The 27343-nt window shown below is 58.3% G+C and overlaps 1 protein-coding gene across 3 annotated transcripts; it reads right to left on the reverse strand.

Moving 5' to 3' along the window:
* Positions 1-1520: 1520 nt before the first annotated feature.
* On the reverse strand, positions 1521-26519 carry LOC116505809 (protein FAM214B-like). Of its 3 annotated transcripts, none has more exons than XM_032213218.1 (9): positions 26381-26519; positions 10252-10469; positions 8471-9553; positions 6038-6096; positions 5723-5816; positions 5397-5555; positions 5029-5097; positions 4559-4749; positions 1521-2843 (listed from the first exon to the last, which is right to left on the reverse strand). In XM_032213218.1, the coding sequence occupies exons 3-9, from the start codon at positions 9461-9463 to the stop codon at positions 2690-2692; spliced, it is 1719 nt and encodes a 572-aa protein (XP_032069109.1). In that variant the 5' UTR covers positions 9464-9553; positions 10252-10469; positions 26381-26519; the 3' UTR covers positions 1521-2689. The 3 variants fall into 3 exon arrangements, with proteins under 3 accessions (XP_032069109.1, XP_032069107.1, XP_032069108.1); XM_032213216.1 differs by having other exon boundaries at positions 5723-5819; XM_032213217.1 differs by lacking the exon at positions 26381-26519 and adding an exon at positions 23060-23148 and having other exon boundaries at positions 5723-5819.
* Between the last annotated feature and the right edge of the window lie 824 nt (positions 26520-27343).

Genomic DNA, 27343 nt, shown 5'->3' on the forward strand with positions numbered 1-27343 from the left:
GCAACGTGCTCTACATGGGGCAGCCCTTAAAGAGCATTCGGAGACTTCAGCTCGTCCAGAATGCAGCCGCGCGAGCGATTGTGGGTGCACCTCGGTTCACCCACGTAACACCTATCCTCCGCGAGCTGCACTGGCTGCCCATTGGTCTCTGGACACGCTTCAAGGTGCTAGTCGTCACTTATAAAGCCCTTCATGGTATTGGACCTGGGTACTTGAGAGACCGCCTGCTGCCAATCACCTCCCAAAGACCCATCTGATCCCACAGATTAGGCCTCCTCCGAAATCCATCTGCCGGCCAATGTCGCCTGGCTACCACCTGGAGGAGGGCCTTCTCTGTGGCTGCTCCGGCGATCTCCCCATGGAGATTCGGACCCTCACCACCCTCCAGGCCTTCTGCAAAGTCCTTAAAACCTGGCTGTTCCGACAGGCCTGGGGCTAAAGAACCGTTGCCCCCGTCTCGAATGGTATGATTGTTGTGTGTTTTAAATCATGTACTGTTTTTGTGTCGTTTTAATTTGTCTATATCCCCCCTTCCTTGGTTTGAGTTGTGAGCCGCCCTGAATCCCCTTCGGGGGAAAAGGGCGGCATATAAATGAAATAAACAACAACAAACAAACAACACCCTCTGGACCCAAAGGCTCTCCCAGGAAGACACGTCGAGCAACAGCCCTTGGACCTCTCTGCCCTCTCCAAGTGGGTGTTGCCTCCCACAAACTGGCTCCTCATTTTACTGACCAGAAGGCAGGCTGAGCTGACTTTTGAGCCGGTCAGGATCAAACTTCTGGCAGTGAATTTAGCTTGCAACGTTGCATTCCAACCACTGTGTCACCAGGGCTCTTGTAAATTGCACAGAGCGCGCTGTTAAAGTTTTCCTGGGCTTAATTAACTTGGGCTGTCATCACACCAGCAACTTCCCAAGGTCTCCAGGGGAATAGCAGTAGCGCCGTCTTAAGCTTATAGACCACTTCACAGTGCTTTACAGCCCTCTCTGAGCAGTTTAGAGTTCAGATGTTGCCTCCCACAATGTGGGTCCTTTTACTGACCTGGGAAGGCCGAGCCAACCTTGAGCCTGGTGAGATTCGAACCTGCTGGCGGTGGGAATGCAGAGTTAGCCTGAAATACTGCATTCCAACACTGTGCTACAACAAAATATGTCTGTCTCTCCAGCTGCTTCCCACCTGGGGAATTGATGCACTACAGGCAGAAGCCTCCAGAGTTTGTGGGGGGAGCAAGACAAATCATCCAGCTGCAAATCTTGTTGCATGGCACTTTCATTCCCACACTAGGCACTCTGGCCCAACTCCTGCTGTTGTAGAGAATGAGGCTTCCTTAAGGCCAACAAGAGTGTTAATTGTTCAGTAAATCTGTCACGTGTCAGTTGCGACTGTCCTCCAATTGAAATGTGCCCCCCCCCAAAAATCAGGTCACCCAACAGCCCCAACCTGCTCAACGGTCTCATTTCAGGCCCCCTTCCCCATTCAGTGGGGTCAGACCCTCTTGAAAATATCAAGGCAGACAGAAACGTTTTCCAAACACACATTTATAGATTTTTTTTCTGTTCCAAAAAAAGAGGAAAGAGAAGGGAGAAAGTATTCCATACATTTCTGCCTGTCCCTCTTTCCTTTTAAATATAAATATTTTCAAGTCTCTGTAATTGTAGCCCCTTTCATCACACCTGCTCCCTCCAGAGAACAATGTAGGAGATGCAACCCAAACCAAAATAATACCAGGGGAAAATAATGCTTGGGTGGGGACAGGGAGAACTGCCCCCCCCCCCCCAAAAAAGGCCCGGGCTTCACAGCAAGGCTTCCTCTCTTCTAAACTGGTGCCGCTCAAACAGACAGACTCAGAGCTATCCATGGACCCCTCAAACAGCTCCTTGTGCCTTACCATCTCCAGCTTGATTGGTGCCCTCAGCAGAAGGACCCCAGGGCGGTGATAGTTCAGGTCCCAGACAAAGCAAAAACTGACACTGATTTGCAAACCCTGCCTCCTATCTCCAAAGACTGACTGAATTCTCTTTTGGTCACACACACACACACACTCAGTGTGTGGACCAGAGCTAGGGACTGAGAGGCCAGCATGAGCCTCCCCAGGTGACCCTACGGCCTGGTCTTGTACGGCTAGTCCAGGGGAGGAGAAGGGAGCCTAAAGCAGCAGCTGGGAGGAAAGATACCTGTCTCCTGGGAGAGTTACAGCTTTCATGGCTTCCTGGGGAAGGAGAGCAGTTACGCTTGATCTGTTCCCCCTGCAGTGCTGCCTTCAGCTCCCTTCCGCTATGCTAGCTTGGATGGGCCCCAAAGCCTCCCCTGTGGGTGACCCAGCTTGATCCCTAAAACGAGCCCCTCCCCCACAAAGTCCTGGTTCTGTACATGCCTCTCAATGGCCCAAATGCCTATGCACCCTGCCCGCCCACCAGAGCCAACACCTGCCCCCCCTCCTCCTCCTCCTTCCCTTTCTCCCCAGCCTCCTGCACAGAATTGTACCAGCCACCAAAACGAGAGGTTGAGATGTGCTGCATTTGTGATCCCGGCTGGGCTGGATCCAGTGAGTAAAACGCAGCTCTGGGCCAGGCACGGCTCTCCCTGCTCCAGAGTGGCGACCGGCCGCTGCACGGAAGCATCTGCAGCCCCCCCCCCCCTGCGCCTCCTCGGCTTGGGCCAAGGGCTGCCCTCCCGCCCCCCTCCTTTCAGGCTCGGGGGGAGTAGCAGGGGTTGCCCGGCAGTTCCGTGAAGGACTTCAGCTCGTAAGGGATCCCGGAGTCCATCTCGATCGACTTGCGCGAGAAGAGCAGCCGGATGTTGTCGTGCAGGTAGATCTTCCCTGACTTCGAACTCTGGAACCTGGGGAAGGAAGCAGGAGGCTCTTCACAGGGGGCCTTGGAGGGGGTGGGGGGATCAAAGGCGGCTGCTCTGGGAGGCCAGGGGGGTCTGTGTGGGAACCAAGGCTCCAGGGGTGGGTTTCTCGCCCTGTTCCAACCGGTTCGGTTGGAATGGGGCCGGCGGCGTCCTCGTGCACGTGCGCAGTGCACGCATGCGTACTAGTGCCTGTGCAATGCTCCAGCTGCTCCTGGAGGATCGCGCAGGCGCTGTATGCGTTCTACGCATGCGTGGAAGCGCAGAACTCGTCAAAACCGGGTAAGAAACTTGGGTGGGCGGGTGGATCCTTCAGCGTTCCCGGAAGTTACTTACTTCCGGGTTCGCCGACCAACCGGTCCTTTGCCTGCAATTAGGGGGAAGGGGCACAATTCTCCATACAGTCCTCAACTTACAACCTTTCATTTAGTGACCAAAGTTGCACTGAGAAAAGTGACTGTTTTTCCCCAGGGTCACGCGATCGAAATTCAGAGACTTGGCAACTGACTTTATGACCGTTGCGTGTCCCGGGATCACGTGATTCGCTTTGGTGACCTTCTGACAAGCAAAGTCAATGTGGAAGCGAGATTCACTTAACGACAGTACCTTAACAATGGCAGTGATTTCCCTTAACAACTTTGGCAAGAAAGGGCGTAGAACAGGGCAAAATTCACTGGACGACGGTCTCAGCAAGAGGTTTTAGGCTCAGTTGTGGTCAATCCTCAAGGGCCCCCAGGCCTTCCCAAGCAGGGAGACAAGAGCTGCCAAGGGCCACCTGCCCTCCTATCCCTATCCGGTTGCTGCCTAAAGACCCCCCGTGAGGGAAACTCACAACCACACACCAGGGAAGCGACTATTCCCCCATCGTCACCTGTTTGTGCACAGAGTATTTGTATTTATTAAATTTATAGGCCGCCCAATCCTGGAGGACTCCGGGCGGCTTACAATGAAAGAAAGCGACAAATAAAAAGGGACGAGGCCCTAAAAAGAGGCTTGTCATTCTGAACCACCATTAATCCTGGTTTACTGGGTATGGCGCGATGGGCTGGCTTATGCAATGCGTGAGGCCGGACTCAGAAGGGGAATAACAGAACAGGTTGGGCCAAGGGGTGGCCTGTCCCTTCCTCTTTGGGCCCCTCTGCTCTGGGCGGCGGAAGAGCCACTTCTCCCAGCCTGGACCTCTGCCCTTGACCAACCAGGTCTCTAGCAATAGCAATAGCGGTTAGACTTATATACCGCTTCGTAGGGCTTTCAGCCCTCTCTAAGCGGTTTACAGAGTCAGCGTATCGCCCCCACAGTCTGGGTCCTCATTTCACCCACTTCGGAAGGATGGAAGGCTGAGTCAACCTTTGAGATTAGAACCGCTGAGCTGCAGATAACAGTCAGCTGAAGTGGCCTGCAGTGCTGCACTCTACCCACTGCGCCACCTCGGCTCTTCTCTGCCTCCTGCCTCCCCCCACTCCAGCCCAAATCTGGGAGGGGATTTGGGCTGCTTTCTTGGTGGGCAGCAGGGGTGGGATCCACCAAGCCCTCCCTCCCCCTTCCTGAGCAAGTAACAAGAGAGGCTGCATTTGCCAGCATTCTGCCCCAGGTGGGGGCAGGGACCGCTGTCGGGCAGCAGGCTGGCCATGAGGTTCAGGCCCTGCTCTCTCCTGTGCCCCAGGGAAGCCCCCCCCCCCGACCCCTGGCCCCCCTGCCCTCACCTCAGGTGTATCAGGTAGCAGAGGATGCGCTTGGGCTGCCCTGCGGGGTCCGAGCCGGGGGCCTCCCCTTCGCCCACTGGCACCAGGAAGATGCGATGGCGCAGGAAGGTGAGGTGATTGGCTGGCATGTCATGGAAGTCGTAGGTGACCAGGAACATTTTGACCACCGTCTTGTTGGGATTGAATAAGGTCTGAAACGGGAAGGGAGTCGGTGGGCAGGGAGGGAGGGAGGGGAAGGCAGAAGCTGCTGGCGGGCACCGCAGACAGAGCAAGGTCAGGAGTGGGGCTTTTCGCCCAGGCTCCCCCTGCCATGCCTTCTGTCCCCCCACCCCACTCTCTCTGCTCTGGGGCAGGAGATGAGGGGGAGGGAGAAGAAGAGCAGGAGGAAGAGGAAGAAAGCCAGGCTGTCTCCAGCCTCCAGGCTGCTCCCCGTATGTCAGAGCCCCCCCCTTCCTCCCGCTGCCACTCACCACTTGGATGGTGCCCGTTCTGGGGATGCTGTACCCCTTCTTTCCCAAGGCTTCCAAGTCAATGACTCCCTGTGGCACAAAGGGAGAACGTTAGAAAAGGGGGGGGCATGGGCATGGGAAAGGGGGGGGCATGGGCAGTTGCCAGGTGAAATTCATTTGGGGAGCCCCTTGCTGGTTGAATCAAGGTGTGGGGGGGGCTGGGAGGAAGCCCCCTTGAGCTGGGTGCTCCTACAGCAGAGTGCCTTCCCTGGGCCAGCCCCCCGCCCCCCCCAATCCAGGAAGGAGGGCAGGAGACGCCACTGCCAGCTGCCTGCCTGCTCACGTCCTCCCCCCCTCCCCAGGACCCCCCCTCCCTTGCAGCCCCTCACCAGAAACGGGGAGGGGGCGTTGTGCTCGGCTATGTCGAAGTAGGTGACCTCCACAGGGAGGGTGGCATGCTGCGGGCAGTAAGATCCGCTGGCCCCGATCTCTGCGGTGAAGCCTTCGATCCGGCCGGAGGGCGGGAAACGCCCCTTCAGCATCGACTCCTGCCAGGATGGAGGGAGGCATTTTCGTGAGAGGGGGGCCTGACCAGGACACGCCCCCCCCAATGTCCCAGTGAGGACCGAGCCTTTCTCAGCTCAGCCCCCTCAGTAGAGAGGAGGCAGCCACCCCACAGTTTCGCATTCAGGGGGGGGGGGACATTAACGGTTACCTCAAAATTCCCCAGAAGGGCGTGGCTGGTGGAGGTGGTGGGGGGCCGCCTGGCCACGAGGGCCTTTCCGGGACTGCTGCGCAGCTGCCTCCTCCTGCTTGGGGCAGAAGGGAGTTTCACTCCGGGGGGGGGCCTCCTCCGGCCCCTCTTGACCCCTACTGGGTATGGGGTGCTGGAGGGAGAGGTGGCCTGGGGCTCGGCCACATGGGTGGCTTTGGGGGGCTCCGTGGACAGGTCCCATGGCCGTCCCCCCCCCCCCCGGTTGCAGGGTTTGGAGGCTCCCGTGATCAAAAGGGGGGGGGGAGGGGAACTCACGGTTTGAGGTGCAGCCCCGCTTTCAATGGAGACGCCCCAGTCCTGCCGCTTGCTGAGCCCTGCACCAAGGAGACCGAAAGGGGAGGTCAGTTCCCGCAGCTCCACACAAGCCTCCAATCCAGGACCACCCCCACCCACCCCCCAGAGCCAATTGCTCTCCTCCTGGGGGCAGCTGGGCACTTACAGCTCCATCGCCCTGTTCAGAGGCGAGGAAGAAGCCTGAGAACCCCCCCCCCCAGCATTCCGCACAGGGCACCCCTTGGAAGCCAGTCCAGCCCTAGGAAGGAGGCTGCTTGTCAGCAGAAGGCAGGCCAGCCCCCCCCAGCCCCCCCCCCCTCCCGCAGCAGCAGCAGCCAATGGGCCCGGCTCACAGCTGCCCTGATGGGAGGCCAGTTCAGTTCTCTCAACCTCTCAGACCCTGGTTGGATTCCCTGGCCCACCTGTGGGTTGCTCCGCACATTTTCAATCAGTCCAGGTGGAGAAATGCTGAGTTGCCTTCCCCAGGAGCAACTATCCACCCCCCCTCCACCCAAGGTCTTTGGGGCATCTGGAACTCCTGCTCTTCCCACAGCAGGGCTGGCTCAGGAGGGGGACCAGGAAGGCCCGGAGGACAGGAAGGGGCTTCGGAACGTCCAGCCTGCCTGAGTGGGAACCTGAACTCGGGGGTCTCTTTGTAACAGAGCCCCCACTGCAGCCTTGGCTGCTTGCTTGTCAGGCTCCAAAGACCAGGCCCAAACACGGAGGCTGGAACGGATGGATTGCTAAAGCCCCTGCATGGGAATCTCCCCAGGGAAGGGCCGGAGTGAGCGAAGGGTCCGTGGAATTCAGGGGCGGCTGGGCTCAGCCCGCTTGTAGCGCAGTGGTTAGGGTGCAGTACTGCAGGCCACTTCAGCTGACTGTTATCTGCAGTTCGGCTGTTCAAATCTCACCGGCTCAGGGTTGACTCAGCCTTCCATCCTTCCGAGGTGGGTGAAATGAGGACCCAGACTGTGGGGGCGATATGCTGACTCTGTAAACCGCTTAGAGAGGGCTGAAAGCCCTAGGAAGTGGTATAGAAGTCTAACTGCTATTGCTATGATGGGCAGATCCCGCTTTTCACTTCTTCCTCCGGTTCTGCCACTCCTTCCCCTGCGCAGGCTATTCTGGGGCATCCTCCTCTGGCCCAGGTCACCCAAACTGGGCATGCAGTAACCTGAGCACTGGGGACACCCAGGGACGGGAGTGCAGCTGCCGGGCAGCTTCTGGCTGCTCTGAGCCTCCAAAGCCGTCTCTGGCGCCCGTCATCCTCAGGCCACATTCTCCAGCCGGAATGGTTGTGGGAAAAGCAGTCGGGGGCCCCACCGAGAGGAGGCCAGAGAGGGAAGATGCCCACTGGCTGGCAGTGCCAGTCCTCCCCTAACTCCCCCAGCGCAGTTATGTCTCCCTCTCTCTCTCTCTCCCTCTCTCTCTCTCTCTCTCTCTCTCTCTCTCTAATTTAAAACAGAGCCCCCTCCCCGTTACAGTTTTTTTCTACTATACTTTAAAGCTCCTATTTTTTAATTCACACTTTTTAATTGCACAGGTGTGTATCTGTCAGCAGCCAATTAGCAATAGCAGTTAGACTTATCTACCGCTTCATAGGGCTTTCAGCCCTCTCTAAGCGGTTTACAGAGTCAGCATATTGCCCCCAACAACAATCTGGGTCCTCATTTTACCCACCTCGGAAGGACGGAAGGCTGAGTCAACCCTGAGCCGGTGAGATTTGAACAGCCGAACTGCAGAACTGCAGTCAGCTGAAGTAGCCTGCAGTGCTGCACTCTAACCACTGCGCCACCTCGGCTCTTTTAGATTGCAGTGGGGTAGAAATGCAGTAGATATGGAAACAGAAGGCCAGGCCTCCTCCTGCATCTTAGGGGAAACGGAATGTCTGAGAGAACCCAGGGATTCACCCCAGGCAGAGGGGCAGGAGGGGCAGGGAGCAATGGAGCTGGAATGGAGGGGGGGGAGGCTTCCTTCCCTTACAGGATAGGAGATATCTAGCACATGAGTCCTCCCACATGCAGCCCTGTTTGGGCAAACAACACGCCTGCACCCACCATTGGAGGAGGTGCCTGCTCACGGGGGGGCGTGCCCCTTGCATGGAACCCTCCCCTCGCCCCACAACCCCGCTGGTTCTTCCAAGCCGGAAAGGTTGGGGACCACTGATCTAGCAGGCTGGGAAAGCCCATGGGCCTCTGCCGTTTACAGCTGCCGGGTGGCACAAGAGAGACGGCCCTTTTCAGCTCTCAGTGAGGCTCCTCTGCAGGACCACAGGGGGTGCCGGAGAGCTCAGGGCTCTGCCAGCAAGATGGCACCCCAGAAAGGCAGTTCTCTGCCTGGACCCAAAGCTCCTCACCCCCAGTCCTCTTTGGGGGACAGACCTCCCGTGGGCCCTTTCCGGCCCCAGTTCCTCACCTTGGCTGCGGGAAGCAGGTGGTTCCAGAAGGGGGCGCCCTTGGCATCAGTGCTGCGGCAGGAGGCTGGCACGGTGGGAGAATGCAGGGCCCTCTTTTTGCGTGCTGGTAGAAGGCTCTCTTCCTCCAGGCCGGCGGCTGCCCTCCCTTCAACCGAGGGCAGCAGCTTCCTCTTGGCCGGGCAGCTGGCAGGGCCGCCTCCCGAGAGCTGGCCGCTGGAGCAGGGCGTCTTCTCGGCCGAGCATAGCCCGTTGGCGCTGAGGCTGGGGGCCTCCGGTGGAGTGTTGGGCGCCTGGGCCTCCTGGAGCGGCTGCCCTGGCGGGGGGGACGGGGGTGCAGGGCTGTGCAAATCGTGATCGTGGGGGAAACGGGGCCCCCCGTTCTCTTCTGGCCTGGAGTCCATGGCGGGCTGCTCCCCCCACAAGACGGGGGCCGAGTCTCTCGTGTGCAAAGTGGCGCAAAGCCTGCCAGGCGCCGGCAGGGCCGCCCCCCGGCCCTCAGCAGCTCTGGGCTCCCGGCCTCCGCGCTGGCCGGGACTGACCTCCTGCCGGTGCTCTACGACTTGCAGGCCGCTGTGGGAGAAGTGCTGGGCGGCGCCCCCGAGGGCCAGCCCGTCCACCAACAGCCCGTCCTCGATGGCCGCCTCCTCCTCCTCCTCCTCCCTCCCCCAGTGGCCCCTCTTGGCATCCCACTCGCCGCCCTCGGCCACCCACCGGGGCTCCAGGCAGGCCCGCTTGATGGGCTGCCGTCGGGGCCCCCTCTGCTGCGGGAGGGCAGAGCCGCCGCCCCGGGGAGAGAAGATGGAGACCTGGTAGACCTTCTGGCTGCCCAGCTCTGGCGGACTGCAGCCCATCTGGAGGCCATGATGCTTCCAGGCCTGCTGCTGCTGCTTCTCTTCCTCCTCCTCCTCCTCCTCATCTTCCTGCTGCTGCTCCTGGCTCAGGCCTGTGCTCTGCTCGTGGGGAAGTCCGGGCTCAGCACTGAGGTGCCTCATGGGGCTGAGGGGCAGGACAGGCGCTAAAGTGCCGCGTGGTCAGGGCGTCCGGCCGAGTCCCCTGCTAGGAAGTGGGCTGCACAGCCACATCTGAAAGGAGAGGGCAGCCAGGGCTGGTCAATCCCCTTCCCCCAAGGGAGCTTCTCCAGGCCTCAAGCAGGACCCCCCCACACACACTGCCCTCCAAGGGGCAGCCCCAGACCCACCCATTTCTCCCCCAGGCAGCCTCCCTCAGCTGCAGGCCGCTGCACCCCTCGGGGTTCCACCACAAAACCGCGGTAGACTAAAGCGCGCTCGACGAAAGCGCGTAGGTGACGTCATCACAGCGTGACGAAAACAGCACGCTGTGAGCGGTAAACTTAAAATTAACGCGTAAATCTAACCCTAACCCCCCCAAACCTAACCCTAAACCTAACCCTAACCCTAACCCTTAACCTAACCCTAAACCTAACCCTAAATCTAACCCTTAACCTAACGCTAAACCTTAACCTAACCCTAAACCTAACCCTAACGCTTAACGTAACCCCAACCCTAAACCTAACCCTTACCTTTACGTGAATCGGCTTGCTTTAATTTTAATTTTAATTTAATTTATTTTTAATTTTATTTGTCGCGCTGCTGATGATGTCAGGTACGCGCTTTAATCGGGCGCGCTTTAGTGGACCGCGGTTTTGTCGTGCCACGCCCCTCGGAGCCAAATCCAGAGTGCGTGTCCTCCTGAGCCTCCAGCCCCATTGCAAGGTCCACAGCCCCACCCAGAGTTTTCTCCCCCGAAGCGGCCCACTCACCCCACTGCACGGCGTCCCGTCCCCTGGCTGGCTTGTTCTCCTGCTGCAGCGGCCGACGGTGACTGGAGAAGCTGGCAGGGGACACCTGCCACCCCGGCACTCCCCAGAAGCGACGTGGCTGCCGGGGGATGGCGCCCACCATCACGGGCTCCGGCTCGGTTCTGCGTGCAGACCTCCACGATGTCCCCTCAGGCCAAGGGAGCAACTGGGCAGCAGCCCTGGGGGGAGAGAGGAGCAAAAGGCCGCCTGTAGCCCCCTCAGGTGTGGAGGCCAGAGAACCCTCCCCCCTGGCACATAAGGGAGGAGGAGGAGAGGGGGGGTCTCTGGAGCTCCTTAACGAGGAGGGGGAGACCAGGGACCTTTCAAAGGAGAAGGGGATTCCCTGGTCAATCCACAAAGGTGTCCAGGGAAATCCACCTGTAGCTTCAGCCACAAAGGATTTCTTCCCCCGCAGCCAGGGGGAGACAGGCCTCATATATGTAAAATGGTGGCTCGCGCTTCACCTGGGAAACCTCCCACTTGCTCATCAGGTCTGGGCTGCCTCGGGGGGCTTCCCAACTTAAACGTGGCTGGCTGGGGAGTTCTGGAAGTCCACAAATCCAAAGTTGCCAAGTTTGGAGACCCCACCCCCACCCCAGATCTAAATGCCCAGGTCCTCCGTCCACCTCTCCCCACCCTCCCCCGCTTATCATCCCGGCAAGGACGGAGTCCAGGCGAGAGAAAGGAGAGCCAAACTGGCACGGATGGAGGGAGGGTCCTCTTCTCCTCTGGGTGGACCCTCTCTTCGAATTGCCCCCCCCCCCAACCACCACCCCCTGCACACAGAAGGGTTTCTCCAGACGACTCCATCAGAATCAAGGACCGGCATGGGCATCGACTGGCAAGCAGCTGCACCAACCAGGAGCCGACTTCCCACAAGAGAGGCTGGCAGGCGGCCTGTGGCTGGAGGGGGGCACGGGAAGCCCCACCTGAGCCTGAAAGGGGGGGGGGTGCTGTTCCAGAAGAGGGGTCTCCAAACTTGGCCACTTTTAAGACTTGCGGACTCCAATTCCGAGAATGTCTCAGCCAGCTATGCCCAGTGTGGTCAGGCTGAGGCATTCTGGGAGTTGGAGTCCATAAATCTCAACCTTAACCACCCTGCTCTAGGCCAGTGTTTCTCAACCTTGGCAACTTGAAGTCCTATGGACTTCAACTCCCAGAATCCCCCAGCCAGCAGAGCTGGCTGGGGAATTCTGGGAGTTGAAGTCCACAGGACTTCAAGTTGCCAAGGTTGAGAAACACTGCTCTAGGCCAACCTGGGGGACCACAAGCAAACCATCATCAATGCCGGCCAGTTTTCCAAAAGGGGAGCCGTAGGGCAAGAAGGGGCCTCAGCATCTTCCCTCCCGGAGGTCTCGGCGGCTTCCAGCACAGGGGCTCTTGCCTCCAGGGGTCTTTGCCCCGGGCAAGCGTCTGCCTGGCTCCCCCTGCCCCCCCCCCTCCAAAAGGCTACCCAGGCCAGCTGCTGGTGCAGTTCCAAGGTCAGGACTCAGGGGGGGAGGAGACCACCGGAGGGAGGAGAGGCTGCTCCGGGTTTTACCTTCCCCATTCAGCCCAGGTCACCATGACGCCCCACCCCCTGCACCTCCCCTGGGCAGAGCCAGCCAATGGCAGCCCAGTATGTAAATCAGCCAGGCCACAAGAGAATGGGGAGGGGGAGAAAGAGGTGGGGGGCAGGCAGGGGAGGCCAAAGCTGGGAGGAGGGGGGGAGGGAGGGAGGGAGGGAGGGGCAGGGGCTTTGTTTCCAAGAGGCTCAAGGGGAGACGGCCGCCCCACAGCAGGAAGAGGGACACTGACCCCCAGGCCCCCTGCGCCTCCTCCTCCTCCTCCAGCCCTGCTTCTTCCAAGGACCCCACTGCCATGACCCTGGTTGAGCTGGGGAAGGGGGAAGGGAAGGGAGCCCAGAGCAGGGCCTTCATCACCGTCAACCCCCCCCCATTGCCAGAACCTGCACAGAGCAGCTAAGGGGGCAACCGGGACTTAGGTGGCAGACCTCAACGGATGGGGAATCAGTGCTGCAGCCGCAGTGCCAGGCGAGGGGTTTTGTCTTCAACTGCCATCTCTCTCTCTCTCTCTCTCTCTCTCTCTCTCTCTCTCTCTCTCTCTCTCCTCTCTCTCCCTCCCTCCCTCCCTCTCTCTCTCTCTCGCTGCTGGGCCCTCCATGTTATCCATCCGTTTCTTCGACATTATTTCCATCTTTGCCAGTGAAAATAAGGCCAAAGAAATCGGGCCGGGTGGCATTTGTGGCGTTGAGTTATCCCGTCTGGAACGATCTCGCGGCGACTTGTCCTGAGGCCAGATACCCGTGGGGAGTTCTCCCACTCGGTGCCAGCCAGAAAATAGCAATAGCAATTTATATCCCGCTTCATAGGGCTTCCAGCCCTCTCTAAGCGGTTTACAGAGTCAGCATATTGCCCCCAACAACAATCCGGGTCCTCATTTCACCCACCTCGGAAGGATGGAAGGCTGAGTCAACCCTGAGCCGGTGAGATTTGAACAGCCGAACTGCAGAACTGCAGTCAGCTGAAGTAGCCTGCAGTGCTGCATTTAACCACTGCACCACCTCGGCTCTTGGATGGTATGGATGTATGGATGTATGGATAAATGGATGGACGGATGGATAAATGGATGGACAGGCAGATAGATCAATTGATGGATGGATGGAGGGAGGGACAGATGGATAAATGGATGGATGGATGGATTGATAGCAATAGCAATAGCAGTTAGACTTATATACCGCTTCATAGGGCTTCCAGCCCTCTCTAAGCGGTTTACAGAGTCAGCATATCGCCCCCAACAACAATCCGGGTCCTCATTTCACCCATCTCAGAAGGATAGAAGGCTGAGTCAACCCTGAGCCGGTGAGATTTGACCCCCCCCCCCCCACTGCCCTGGGAAAAGGAGCTGGGCAGCTTTGAGCAAAGGAAGGGCAGAGAGCACCGGGGCCTGGCGAAGAGGGCTGGGCTGCTGCCGGGAGACCCTCTCAGGGGGGCTGGAGGGGAGAACCGCCTGAGGGGCCCGAAGGAGGAAGGAGGGGGCGAAGGCTGAAGAAACTGCAGCTTCTGCCCAGGGATTGTGCAAAAGGAGAGGGGGCAACAGAGGCCAGGCGCAGGGTCTCCCAGGAAAAGGGGCTCAGGCAGGAACAAAGACCCTCAGATGAATGGGGGTGGGGGGGATGCAGGCAGCTCCCTGAAAGGACCAAGAATGAAGCTGACCGAGACCCAGGAGGCAGGCAAGACCGATGGCTGACCGTGACCCTAAAGGGGCCAACAGGCGGTTCCACCACAAAACCGCGGTAGACAAAAGCACGCTCGACGAAAGCGCGTACGTGACGTCATCACAGCGCGACGAAAACATTGCGCTGTGAGCGGTAAATGTAAAAATAAAGCGAAAACCTTACCCTAACCCCCCCAAACCTAACCCTAAACCTAACCCTAACCCTTACCTTTATGTGAATCGGCTTGCTTTAATTTTATTTTAATTTCAATTTAATTTATTTTTAATTTTTTTCGTCGCGTTGCTGATGACGTCAGGTACGCGCTTTCGTCGAGCGCAGTTTTGTCTACCGCGGTTTTGACGGGTCACGCCAACAGGCTACCCCCTGAACTGCAAACTAACAAGATGCCCACATCTCCTCCTCCTCCTCCTCCTCCACCACCCGTGCAGAGGGGAGCCCTCCCCAAGCTGCTGCCCTTTGATAACAGCAGGATGAGGCCCTGCAGCCACCAGCCTCCACGCCCTCCTTGGCTAGACAGAGGAAAGAGATGCAGTGCATCCCCCGCCCCCCCACAACCCCAATCCAGGAAGCCCCTGCAGCTTCCTCAAACTTGCCTTTGGTAGGAATAGGATGGCAGGGATTGGGGAAGTCTGGTCAAATGGAAAGAAAAACAAGGTGTGTGTGTGTGTTAATGACAGCAATCTTCCAATATTGGAGGGGCTGCTGCAGACAGGAGCTCATCCTTTTCTCAAGGCAGGACAGGAAGCGGGGGGGGGGGGAACGAATCTACGAGAGAAGCTCGTAGAACTAAGGAGGAATTTCCAGAGAGTGAGAACAATTTAATCAGTGGAACTGTGAATCTCCAGAAGTTGTGAGTGCTCCGACACTGGAGGTTTTCAAGAAGAGACTGGACGGCCACTTGTCTGAAATGGTGTAAGGTTTCCTGCTTGAGGTCCCTTCCACTTCTGTTATTCGCAGAAGCACCAGATCCCTGATCCCAGAGGATCAACCCTCTGTGGGTCTTTGAACATTTTTTTCCCCACAGGAATTAATTTTTCTGCCATTTTTCTGGGTCACTGGGCCTAACTAAAAACAGGAAGAGGCACAGAACAATCTTAGAAGCACCCCTTGGAAGGTGCAAAATGGACATGAACCCATCCCTTCCGAAGCCCCTGTTGTAATATAGTTCCTTGTGTAGGTGTGGGTCACCCATGGCCCAGTGGATAACGGGGCATGCAGAGCCACGCTGAACCACACAGGAGAAAACAAACTCCTAAAACTCCATAACATCCTGATAGTTCATACCATAACATCCTGAGATGTGCCCTACCAATGACGCCCAGGATTTGACCATATATAGACAGAACTTCCCTGAACAGTAGATTAGAAATTGTACTTTTACAGGCTGTCTTTAATCACATGCTGATTGCTCCTCCTGCCTTTGTCCTATCTCAATAAAAAGGGCTCTCAGACCCCCAATCTGGGTCGCTCCATCCCGAGAAAGGTTGTGTCCTGTCTTTTCTCCACATTGGCCTCATGGACGAACCACGGGAATGTTACAAGCCCCCTCGCCCCCCCCCCCCAGCCCCCTCAAGGAGAAGCAACCAGAAAGAGATCACCAGGGACCAGAGAGGCTTCACAGCCCCCTTAAAAGGGCAAAAGACACGCCAGACCCCCGTGCACCTGCTGGACCCAGGCCCAATCTTCTGGGCCTGGCCCACAGCGCCTCCCCCTCCCCAACCAGGCAGCAGGTCAAGGCCAGGTAAGGAGGGACGGGCTCAGCCACCCGCAAGGGCAGCCGAGCGCCTTGGGGAGAGAAGAACCCTTCTTCTCCCAGGTAAACCAACTCAAAGGGACCAATCAAACGCCACGTTATTTTCGAATCGACCCACAGGAAATGCCTGGTGCAGCATTCATGCAGTTTTCTTTTGGGTCTGTTAATGGGACGAAAGGTCTCGGTGCCTTTGCAAACGCCCGACCTTATTCCAACAGCGGGAAAAGGAAATCCAAGAATTTCACTGGGATTGAAGAAGAAAGAAGCAGCAGGAAGCAGTTTGGAGACGGATTCCGCTTGATACCCCCGTACAGGGACTAAGCTCCCTTCCCTGTGCCCTCCAGTCATGGCAGTTCCCATCATCCCCAGCCATCTGGGGAAGCCGGGGCACAACCAGCAAAGGGAGGCAAAAAAACTCACCACTTGGGAGATCCAAACATGAAGGAATCATTTTTGTTAAATTAAACCATTAACTAAATTAACAAACGTGTTATGGATTACTATGCTTCAGGAAAACATCTGCTCCGGCAAAGTTTCTTTCCATTCCAGTGGTGCAGAGCACCCGGCAGCCCCCGTCCTTCCTCGGGAGAGGGGAGGGGGGGGGCTAAAAGAGCAGGAAGGCGGCTGGTAGGGGCTTCCCACCCCCCTTCCCAGCCTCCGATCGGCCTTCTTCTCCTTCTTCTTGTCACTCTCGGGCCGAAAGGCAGCCAGACTCCGCTGCTAACCGGCCAACCGAGCCAGCAAACTACACCTCCCAGCCTGCTCCTCTCCAAGGATGCAGAGCAGTGCATGCTGGGATTTTCTAGTCCTCCTGATTCTCCCAGGGATGAGAGCGTGTCCTCGCTTAACCCCAGCAGCGCTCAGCTGGCCCTGAGCACATGACGGGCGAGAGGGAGGCTGAACACGCTTCTCCTCCCCCCCGCAGCCGCCCCCACACACACGGGCCCTGCAGGCGGGTTCGGGGAGCGCCAGGCCAGCGATTCCCAGACACGGAGCCAAGGTGGGAGGGAGGCTGCGCCCTCCTCGGCGGAGGCACAAGGCCCTGGGAAGCATTTGCTGGGCGGGGGGGGGGGGGCAGCCCACGGTGGCCAGAGCCATGGCAGAGACTTAACCAGCCATCTAAGCCAGTGTTTCTCAACCTTGGCAACTTGAAGATGTCTGGACTTCAACTCCCAGAATTCCCCAGCCAGCGAATGCTGGCTGGGGAATTCTGGGAGTTGAAGTCCGGACATCTTCAAGTTGCCAAGGTTGAGAAACACTGATCTAAGCTACGTAGCCCACCCACCCACCCACAATTCAAAAATACCTCCGCAGCCCAAGGGAAGGAAAAGCAGAGGAAGAAATCGAAGGGGCTGAATACAGAGCCAGGAATGCTGGGACAGAATAGCAGCTCCAGGCACCCCTCACACACACACCCCCCACCCCGCAAGGTTTGCCACGTGCCCACAGAGCCTTGGCACCCAGGCTGCGTCTTCTCTGCAGCAGCATGGCTTGGTGGTGGCCTCGCCTGACCCTGCAGCAGCTGAGCCCGTGAGAAGCAGAAGGGCAGCCTCAGAGCCTCCCAAGATTTGGGGTGGGGGGGGGTGGAGAGCACCCTCCGAAGTAGCAAAGGCCCCGGGGACAAGAGGTGGGGGCCACACAGGTGAAAGAGGAGCAACGGGGGCCGGTTCCACCACAGAACCGCGGTAGACAAAAGGGCGCTCGACGAAAGCGCGTACGTGACGTCATCACAGCGCGACGAAAACATCGCGCTGTGAGCAGTAAATTTAAAATTAAAGCGAAAACCTTACCCTAACCCCCCCAAACCTAACCCTAAACCTAACGCTAAACCTAACCCTAACCCTTAACCTAACCCTAAACCTAACCCTAACCCTTAACCTAACGCTAAACCTAACCCTAACCCTTAACCTAACCCTAAACCTAACCCTAACCCTTAACCTAACGCTAAACCTAACGCTAACCCTTAACCTAACGCTAAACCTAACCCTAACGCTTAACGTAACTCTAAACCTAACCCTAAACCTAACCCTTAACCTAACGCTAAACCTAACCCTTACGCTTAACGTAACCCTAAACCTAACCCTAAACCTAACCCTAACCCTTAACCTAACGCTAAACCTAATGCTAACCCTTAACCTAACGCTAAACCTAACCCTAACCCTTAACCTAACGCTAAACCTAACCCTAACCCTTAACCTAACCCTAAACCTAACCCTAACCCTTAACCTAACGCTAAACCTAACGCTAACCCTTAACCTAACGCTAAACCTAACCCTAACGCTTAACGTAACTCTAAACCTAACCCTAAACCTAACCCTTAACCTAACGCTAAACCTAACCCTTACGCTTAACGTAACCCTAAACCTAACCCTAAACCTAACCCTAACCCTTAACCTAACGCTAAACCTAATGCTAACCCTTAACCTAACGCTAAACCTAACCCTAACCCTTAACCTAACGCTAAACCTAACCCTAACCCTTAACCTAACCCTAAACCTAACCCTAACCCTTAACCTAACCCTAAACCTAACCCTAACCCTTAACCTAACGCTAAACCTAACGCTAACCCTTAACCTAATGCTAAACCTAACCCTTACGCTTAACGTAACCCTAAACCTAACCCTAACCCTAACCCTAACCCTTAACCTAACGCTAAACCTAACCCTAACCCTTAACCTAACGCTAAACCTAATGCTAACCCTTAACCTAACGCTAAACCTAACCCTAACCCTTAACCTAACGCTAAACCTAACCCTAACCCTTAACCTAACCCTAAACCTAACCCTAACCCTTAACCTAACGCTAAACCTAACGCTAACCCTTAACCTAACGCTAAACCTAACCCTAACGCTTAACGTAACTCTAAACCTAACCCTAAACCTAACCCTTAACCTAACGCTAAACCTAACCCTTACGCTTAACGTAACCCTAAACCTAACCCTAAACCTAACCCTAACCCTTAACCTAACCCTAAACCTAACCCTAACCCTTAACCTAACCCTAACCCTAACCCTTACCTTTATGTGAATCGGCTTGCTTTAATTTTATTTTAATTTTATTTTAATTGTTTTTTTTTTTTTGTCGCGCTGCTGATGACGTCAGGTATGCGCTTTCGTCGAGCGCGCTTTTGTCGACCGCGGTTTCGACGGGTCACGACGGGGGCCAACTGGAGGCGGAGGAGCAAGGACCACCGTTTATCTCCGAGTGACAGATGGGAGCCCACTTGCCTCCGGGGCAGATTAGGGCTTAATTTGGTTTTATTTTCTTAAATTTTAACTCAAGTTAAGTATAGAGCCAATAGGATGATCCTCTAGCTTTCTAAGGGGCTGGGTTAGGGCTAGGGCCTAACCCCAAAGAGGGGGAGGGGGGCAACCTATTCTCCAAAACACCAGCAGTCAAAACAAGAAGCGACGGATGGAAACTAATCAAGGAGGGAAGCAACCCAGAACTAAGGAGAAATTTATTGACGGCGAGAACGATTATAGTAGTAGACTTATATACCGCTTCATAGGGCTTTCAGCCCTCTCTAAGCGGTTTACAGAGTGTCAGCATATTGCCCCCAACAATCTGGGTCCTCATTTCACCCACCTCGGAAGGATGGAAGGCTGAGTCAACCCTGAGCCGGTGAGATTTGAACCGCTGAACTGCTGATCTAGCAGTAGCCTGCAGTGCTGCATTTAACCACTGCGCCACCTCGGCTCGATTAATCAGTGGAACTGCTTGCCACCAGAAGTTGTGGGTGCTCCAGCACTAGAGGTCTTTAAGGAGAGACTGGACAGCCATTTCTCTGAATTTGGGATAGGATCGCCTGCTTGAGCTAGGGGGGTTGGGCTAGAAGACCTCCAAGGTCCCTTCCAACTCTGTTATTCTGCTGATCTTTATATTTAATGGTTGCCTCCTTCTAGCACAATGGGGGTGGGGGTGGGGATCCAGGTTTTGATGATGTCCAATTGCTCTCCCCTAAAAGAATGGAGAGGTCCCCTCCGTGGCCTGTGAGATGCCTTCACCAAAGATCCAAGCAGAAGCTAGAGCAGTGTTTCTCAACCTTGGCAACTTGAAGATGTCTGGACTTCAAGTCCCAGAATTCCCCAGCCAGCATTCGCTGGCTGGGGAATTCTGAGACTTGGAAGTCCAGACATCTTCAAGTTGCCAAGGTTGAGAAAGACTGAGCTACAGGATCTCGCAGCGTCAATGGCCGCCTAGCGAAATGAAGCCCATCAGCTCTTCATGACAACAATGGGCTTCAAGCCAGAAACAATGGGGCTTCTGGGGGGGCCACAGCCAGGTTCTTCGGGGCCTCCATGCTTGCTTTTACCTGCACACAGTCACACCCCAGGCGAACCGGAAGTGGGAACCAGTTGCTCCAGCCTTCTAAGTTGCTAAAGATGGGAGACACTTCCATGCTTCGTTTGCATCAGAAATTAGTAACACAAACTTTGAATTCTCCCTTGCTGTTTCCCCTTTTAACAGGACAGCCGGAAGCCATGATTTGTTTTCACCTTTCCCTCCTTGGCTTCTCTGAAAAATTAAACCCAGATCTTGGCTTCACAACACAATAAAGGGGCCACAGAAATTCCAACCCTGAGCTACAAATATTCTCCTCTTATCGGTGCAGAAATATCCAAAATGCTTCCGCCGGGGTGTTGTAATATAGTTCCTTGTGTAGGTGTGGGTCACACATGGCCCAGTTCATACCAGGGCATGCAGAGCCACGCTGAACCACACAGGAGAAAACAAACTCCATAACATCCTGAGATGTGCCCTACCAATGACGCCCAGGATTTGACCATATATAGACAGAACTCCCCTGAGCAGTAGATTAGAAATTGTACTTTTACAGGCTGTTTTTAACCACATGCTGATTGCTCCTCCTGCCTTTGTCCTATCTCAATAAAAGGGGCTCTCAGACCCCCAATCTGGGTCGTCGCTCCATCCCGAGAAAGGTTGTGTCCTGTCTTTTCTCCACATTGGCCTCATGGACGACCCACGGGAACGTTACACCGGGGCAAGAAGTATTTGGAGTTTATTCAGACTGAGGCGCTAACAAATGGATTCCACTCTTAAGTGACCACACAAATAGATCCTCTCCGTGGCGATCGATGGATCCCAACCTGGTCCTTCAGGCTTCCAGGGTGCCTCCCTGTCATCAAGGCCATCGGCCATCATGCTGGTGGCCACCTTCTCCTCTCTCCTTCCCTCGTTCCCAGGAGGCAGGGATGACCTCCTCCAGGCCCTTGTGGACATCAGGTGTGGTGGCTGCCCAGACAGGTCTGACCCAGAAGGGAGGCCAGGCACCCCAGGATCTGTAGGGACGCCCGTGGCACGACATAACCGCGAACGTCAAAAGCGCGCCGACAAAACCGCGGCGCTAAAACCGCGATGTCAAAAGCGCGCCGACAACAGCGCGCCGACAGAAGCGCGATTTAAGTTAAGGTAAGGTTTAGGGTTAGGTTTAGGGTTAGGTTTAGGGTTATTTTTAGGGTTATGTTACAGCGCGCTTCTGTTGGGGCGCTGTTGTCGGCGCGCTTCAGTGCTCATTTGTCTCCGCGGTTTTGTCACCGCGCTTTAGTCACACGCGCTTTTGTCATACGCGCATTTGTGGTGGAACCGGGACGCCAGCCACGGAACCAGGCAATTCCTCTGCCAAGGAAGCCTCAGAATCTGCCCCCAGGCTCAGCTCTCCGGGGGGGTATCCTGTCCTCCGGGGCCTCCCCAGAAGAGCCAGACTGGCCAAGGACGCTCCAGAGGCTGGGCAGAGATGAAGCCATTCCCTGACAAACATGCGCCGAAGTCATGACATTCAGTGCTCAGCCTGAAGTCGCGCAAGGAGACCAAATCTATCCTCTCGGAGGCCCCCATGCAATCGATGGGGGCCCACAACCAGCGGAGAAGGCCTCCAAGGGGAAGTCAAATAGAGTCACCTTGAGGCGAGATGGATGGCAAGCAAACTTAAAGGAATAAATAAAATACAACACAGGAAAACAAATGAATCGCAGCTCCTTTCATTTCCTCCTCCCAAAGAAATGAAAAAAGGAACTGGCTTATAAGCCCCCCCCAACTAGGAAACGTACCGCAGGATCAGCGGTCCAGCACCAGCAGCAGCAGCCCTACTGGGCAGGGAGGGAGCTCCCCCCCCCCTCAAAAGAAGACCAGAAGATTCCCTTTGGAAACACGAAGGAGCTCCTGAAAGGGCAGCTGCAGAGGAAGCAGCCCCTTCCTGCCCACCTCCAGCACCCCAGGCCTAGAAAGCAGGCATGGGCACCCCCAGCCCCATTTCCAGTTACAGAGGGAGGGAAACCCCGGGCCCTTTCCCCGCAACTGACTTTGCCCAGTCCATGCCAGGAGCAGCAGGCAGGCTAAGTGGGCAGGGTCTGCCTGGGCAGCATCGTCAGGAGCAGGGCAGGGGAAAGGAACCCCCTCCCAAAGAGCCCAGGGCTGGGCGTGGCGTGGCTGGGATAGGGAGCTCTCTTCATCCAGCTGCTGCAGACCAAAGGGCAGGCTTCCGCCCAGGGCCTCTCTGCCCAGCCCAGCCCGGGCGTCTGGGGGCAGGGCTGGCGGTTCCTGCTTCCCTGCTGACGCAAGGCTTCTGTGCCAGCCGGGCCTCCTCCCTGCCAGCTGACTCACCTACAGCTGGGCTGCCACCAGGAATGCCACGGGCGGAAAGGGTTTGCCAAGCGCTTCCAGAACAAGCAGGGAGCTGCTGGGGCCTCAACCGCCAGCATCAGCAGGTGCCAGGAGGGGCCCCCTTTTGGGAGCCAGACTGAGGGGGCTTGAGGTGTGACAAGCCCCCCCCCCGCCCCCACCGGGCCTGGGCTCAGAGGGGCAGAAAGCACATCTTGGGAGAGAAGGAGACGGGCATAGAGGGTTCCCCAAGAACAGCCCCCCCACCCAGGTGGGAATCCCAGAGAGTGAGGAGACCCTAGCAGAAAGGGCTGGGGGGAGGGGGGGGGGGGGGGGAGGGGGGGCTGGTGGTCAGACCTCCTTGGAGAGCCAGAGGAAGGGCCAGCTCAGCTAATCCGGGCCAAAGTGGGGGGGGAGCAAGGGGACTCTGCCATCTAGACTGTCCCTAAAGGGGGGGCAAGGAGAATTGCTGGGGAGGGACTGGTACTCTTAGAACCCTCCCCTCGCCCCTGGCTCAGGGGCAGCTATTCAAAGGAACGGCTCCAAGGGGGGGAGGGGCTGGGCGATTCTCCTCCCTGGCACCTGTAGAGGTTGGGGGGGGGGCCATGGGGCACGCACCCCTCCTCTTCCTCTGGTCCTCTGCAGACTCTGCCAGGGAAAGCAGTTGCCAAGCAACCCCCTCCCCAACCTGGCTGCTCTGCCCTCTGGAGGGCCCGAAGTAAGGGCTGCGGGGGTGGGGGGAGCAGCCCTCGATCCCCCCTCCCCTTCAGCCATCCCACCGCTGCGGCCGACGAAAGGGGGGGGGGGTAAGGCCGGGCTATTGAAGAGGAGGGGAGAAGATGGCAGCTCCACACACCCCCCCCCAGGCGCCCCCTCCCTCTTTGCACCGCAGACCGACTTCGGGCCTTGCGGAGGGGGCGTCCCAGTCCCCGCAGGGCTCCCCAGCGCAGACCCCGGCCACGTCAGGCGGCCCGCAAGAGAGCCCCCCCCCCCCGGCCCTTTGCCCCCCTCCCCAACTAGGCTCCGGTCCAGCAGCCCAGCCGGGGCCCCGCCCGCAGGACAAGCAGCCCACCTGGGCCGGGCCCTCCCGCACCGGCGGCGGCGAAGAAGAGCCCCCTCCCGGCCGCCCTCGCCCCCTCCTCTCCCCGGCCGCTCACCTGGCTCTCATGGCCACGCAGCCGCCCTGCCGGCCGCCGCCGCCGCTAACCGAGTCGAGGAGGGCCGCCTGGGCCGGGCTGCCGGCCCCGACCCGTCTCCGCCCCGCCGATGCCCGGCCCCGCCGGACCGCCCCCCGCCCCGCCTCCCCTCCGCTCGCTCGGCGGTGGCAGCCGCGGTGGAGGGAGCCCCTTGCCCCCCCCCCGCCAGAGCCCCCCCCCGCTCAACTGCGCTGCTCCCCCCTCCCCTCCCCCTGCTTTGCAGGACAGAGCCCCTTTTCCTCCCAGCCCCGCCCCTGGTGAGGACTACAGACCCCATGCTCCGCAGCCCAGAGAGAGCGCAAATCCTCCCAGCCTCCACTGGGGGGGCGGGGGCTTTGTTACTGAAACCCCCGCCGTCTACCTGCAAAAGCGCGTGGGGGGGGCAGAGAATAGGGGAGCTACCCCGCCTCCCAGCCGCTCTTGCGCATGAGCCAAGCCGGGTGGGGTGGGGGGACAGGAGACAATCTCCCCCCCCCCCCCCGCAGAAGCCCCCTTGGCCCCAGGGAAGGAGGAGGAGTCTCCCCAACTGGGGAAGCTTGGAGGGGGGGGGGAATGCCTGGTGTGGTCCCAACCCTGTGACCTCGGGGGATGGGGCTGCCCCCCCCCTCCCCACAGCCATCCTGCCAAGCTTTTGTCCTTGCAAGCTAGCAGGGTTGCCATAGTGACTCCCCCTCCCCTGCCTCCCCTCCTGCCTTTGTTCTCGGCCCTCCCCCGCCTAAGGACGGAGGCATCCACAGCTGGCTTCTGGGGGGGGGGGGACCCAAGTGGCTGGGAGGGGGCTCTTGTGCAAGGGGAACGCCCCCAGGCTGAAGAGCACCCTGAAATCTGAGAGCCCCTTGGACAACAAGACAGCAGACACCCCCCACGCCCCCCCCAGGCTTCCTCAGGGACCCCTTGAGGAACCCCCCCCCAAGACACAGGGTCAGGGTGGGAGTTAGCTCAGCCTGTGGGGGTGAAGGCAGAGCTTGGAATGAGAACAATGCCCGGGGGGAGCCCCCAGAAGGTCCCTCTGAGGCCGCTGGCACGCCCACTGACCCAGGCATTCCCCGAATTCACCTGCTTGCCACAAACTGGCCAACCACATTTTCAACTGGAGGATTGTGCAAATTCAGCCGGGAAGAGTGTGCAGTGTTTCGTCAGCTTCGTTTCCTCTACAACAGGCCAAGCAACCCGCCCTGTGCTTCGCCCCCCCCCCCCGCCGCCTTCCTGGCCTGAAGCCCCCTGGCCCCAAAAGACACGTTCATCCCCCCCTCCTCACGCCTGCCTTTGCCATCTTGTTCCTTCCACCCTTTTAGGGGGAAAATTGCCTGAACCCTTGAATTAACCCTATGAGAAAGACCCTGCCGCCCCCCCCCGCCCCCACCTTCCGCGGCCAAAGACACGAGACTCTGGCAATCACGGTGCCAGGCAAGGAGGAGGTGCCACTTTAGGCTTTCAGTGACAAAGAACTACGGAGGGCAGGAGATAAAGTTGTGCTTGATTTAAAGTTTTGCTCTTAATTGTTTGCCTCTCCCGATAAGCCCCCCTCTGCTCAGAGATCACCAGCAGTTTTCGGAGGGGTTCCAAGGCCGCCTGGCCAGGGGGGACAGAGCAACTAAGGCATTTCCCTTCCTTGTAAAGGAGATGTACGTGAAGGGGAGGTTACAGCTGTGCCTGTAGGAGCTAATTATACCCCACTTGGCTGAGGGACAAACCGTACCCAGAGCTATTGCCTGTGTGCCACACTCCAGACCCCTTCAAATCCTCCTGCAGACACGCAGGTGTGTGTGTGTGCACGTGTGCGCATGCAAATCCAGATTTCCCATAACAGAAGCCTGCAAAAGTTGCACAAAAGCGGTGCATTCCAGAGCAGAAGGCAGGGGGGTGGGGGGAGCCCCTTCTCTGGGCAGCTGCTTCCACTCGGACTTCAGTTCCAATGTCCCCATAGCCTGCTGGTTGAGAGGGCCGGTTCAGCCCTCCAACTGCCCTCTTTTATCCCTGCTGCTATAGGCAAATGTGCCCACCCAGATGGTCAGTGGGCCCGCCAGGTAATGGGGAGCGTAGGAGAAGTCCAGGCTCCAGGGAGTCTCGTGGAGAAAAGCTACAGCAACCTTTTTCTCCATGGGGAATGAGGACTCGGATGGGGGGGGGGGGTTGGAGAGTGGGATAGGAATTCACAGGCTCTTGGGAACATCCAGGACCCCCCAGGGAAAGGTGCTTCCAAGCCCTTCTGCAACCCCGCCAGGCCCACAATTTCAGTGCTTGCTTTGTGTCCCAGAGAGAAGGTCTCTCCCCCAAGGCTGTTAAAAGGCCTCCAATTCAGGCCAGGTCCCTCCCCCCTCCGGCTCATCTGGAAGGATGATCAAAGGGATGGCAAAGGGGGGGGGAGCTAGAGGACAGCTGTGATGGAGCCAAAGCTTCTGTGACCGACGGGGAGGGGGGGAGGAGAGGCTGGCTGCTCAACAATCCTGAACAAGCAGATTCCCTCCCCCATTTGGCCTTTTTTCTCAGGAGCCTCATGGGTGACAGTCCTGCACCAGGTGTTCCCAGATGGGGGGTTCTGGCATCCCACCCCCATGGCAAAGAGGACGTGTCTCCCTGGAGAAGAAGCTGGCCCCCACCCCACCCCACTGGCCAGCAGGGGAATGCTGTGGTCCCAGCCTGGGAAGCCTGGCAGACCAGAGTGCCCACATGGCCACCGATGCCCCCCACCCCATCCCCAGCGCTGACTCACTCAGAGGCCTAATTCTCAGACAGGGCGGGGAGGAGGAGCAGGCGGGCAGCGCTTCCCCCACTCCCTGCCTGGCACCCCAGGGGAAGCGGAGCATCTGTGGCCCCACCTAGGGCAGGGCAGCACCTTGGCACGGAGCGGCTCCAGCAGACCTCCTGGCCAAGGACATGGCGACTGGCAGCTCCTGCGCCCCCCCACCGCCCCCTCCCTATTTCTTTGAGGGGGCTCCATCAAAGCAAGGACAAACGGGGGGGCTTCCCCCTCCCTCTCCCCCGCTGAACTGCCCCTCCCTTCCGACCCTCGGCGGCCTCTTGCGGGCGCTCGGGGCAGCCCCTCCTCCTTGGGGGTCGCGAGCCCCCCTTCCTTTGACCCTCCCCTCACTGACACCCCCCCCGTGGCGACCCCAGCCCCCTCCCCCCGCCCAACCCTCAAGGCGCCCCGCAGGGCCCGAGAAGCGGCGGCGGGGACGGAGCGGGGCGGGAGGCGGCCGTGCGGGGAAGGCCGGCCGGAGGCGCCCCGTCCTCCAGAGGAGCCTCGGGGGGAGACCGGGAGCAGCGGCGCCCACGTCTTACCTGCGAGGCCTGGCTCTCCTCCTCCACCTGCTCCGCACCGGCCGCCGCCCTCCCTCGGGGCGCTTCCCGCGGGAGGGAGACGGAGGGTCCGGCAGGCGCGGCGCCCCCTTCCCCGAAAGCAGCTTCCGGGCCGCGCGAGGCCACGCCCTCCCACGCGCGCATTGGCTCTCCGGGCGAGCCCCGAGCCCCCGCTGGCCAATGGGCGGGCGCGGCGGCGGCGGCCGCGCCCCCTCCACGTGCAGGTCCGTGATGACAGCGGGGCGTGGGGGGGAGGGGCGTGGCCGGGTTGCTCCGCCAGGGATCCTGGGAAGTGTAGTTCTCCCTCTGCTGGCCTCCAATGGACCAGGCCCTGCTTAGCTTCCCAAGTGGGAGCTGAGGTTCCCAGGAGAGCCAGGAGGAGGCTGGCAAGCTGGAAGCCAAAGCAGGGCTGGAAGGGCCCCTGGCTGGGCTCTGGGGGGCTCCTCTGCCAGTCCCAGTGGCTGCCAGAGGGTATGGATGCACCGCAGTCAAGGAGCATCAGCCCCCCCCCAAACAAATGAGTCCCCCCCCCCCCCCTTAGCTTTGCTTCTCCTGGTGATCTTTCTCCTCCTGGGAACAGCTGTGGTGGCGCCAAGCAGGGCTTTAAAGCAGAGCAGCAGAAGGAACCTGTGGCCCATCCAGAACTTTTTCCCTACACATACAAGTGGAAAATCTCCCCCCCCCCTCCAAGCCTTTGAGGCTGCTCCCACTAAGCCAGTGTTTCTCAACCTTGGTGACTTTAAGTCCTGTGGACTTCAACTCCCAGAATCCCCCAGCCAGCATAGCTGGCTGGGGAATTCTGGGAGTTGAAGTCCACAGGACTTAAAGTCACCAAGGTTGAGAAACACTGTACTAAGCACTTTCAGGGCAAGGAGAAGAGCTGAGCTGAGGCACATCCTGTGTAAAACATTGAGATGGCATCCCCTGCGCCGCCATCACTTTGAT

Source organism: Thamnophis elegans, chromosome 3 (genome assembly GCF_009769535.1).
Source record: "Thamnophis elegans isolate rThaEle1 chromosome 3, rThaEle1.pri, whole genome shotgun sequence".
Taxonomy (NCBI): domain Eukaryota; kingdom Metazoa; phylum Chordata; class Lepidosauria; order Squamata; family Colubridae; genus Thamnophis; species Thamnophis elegans.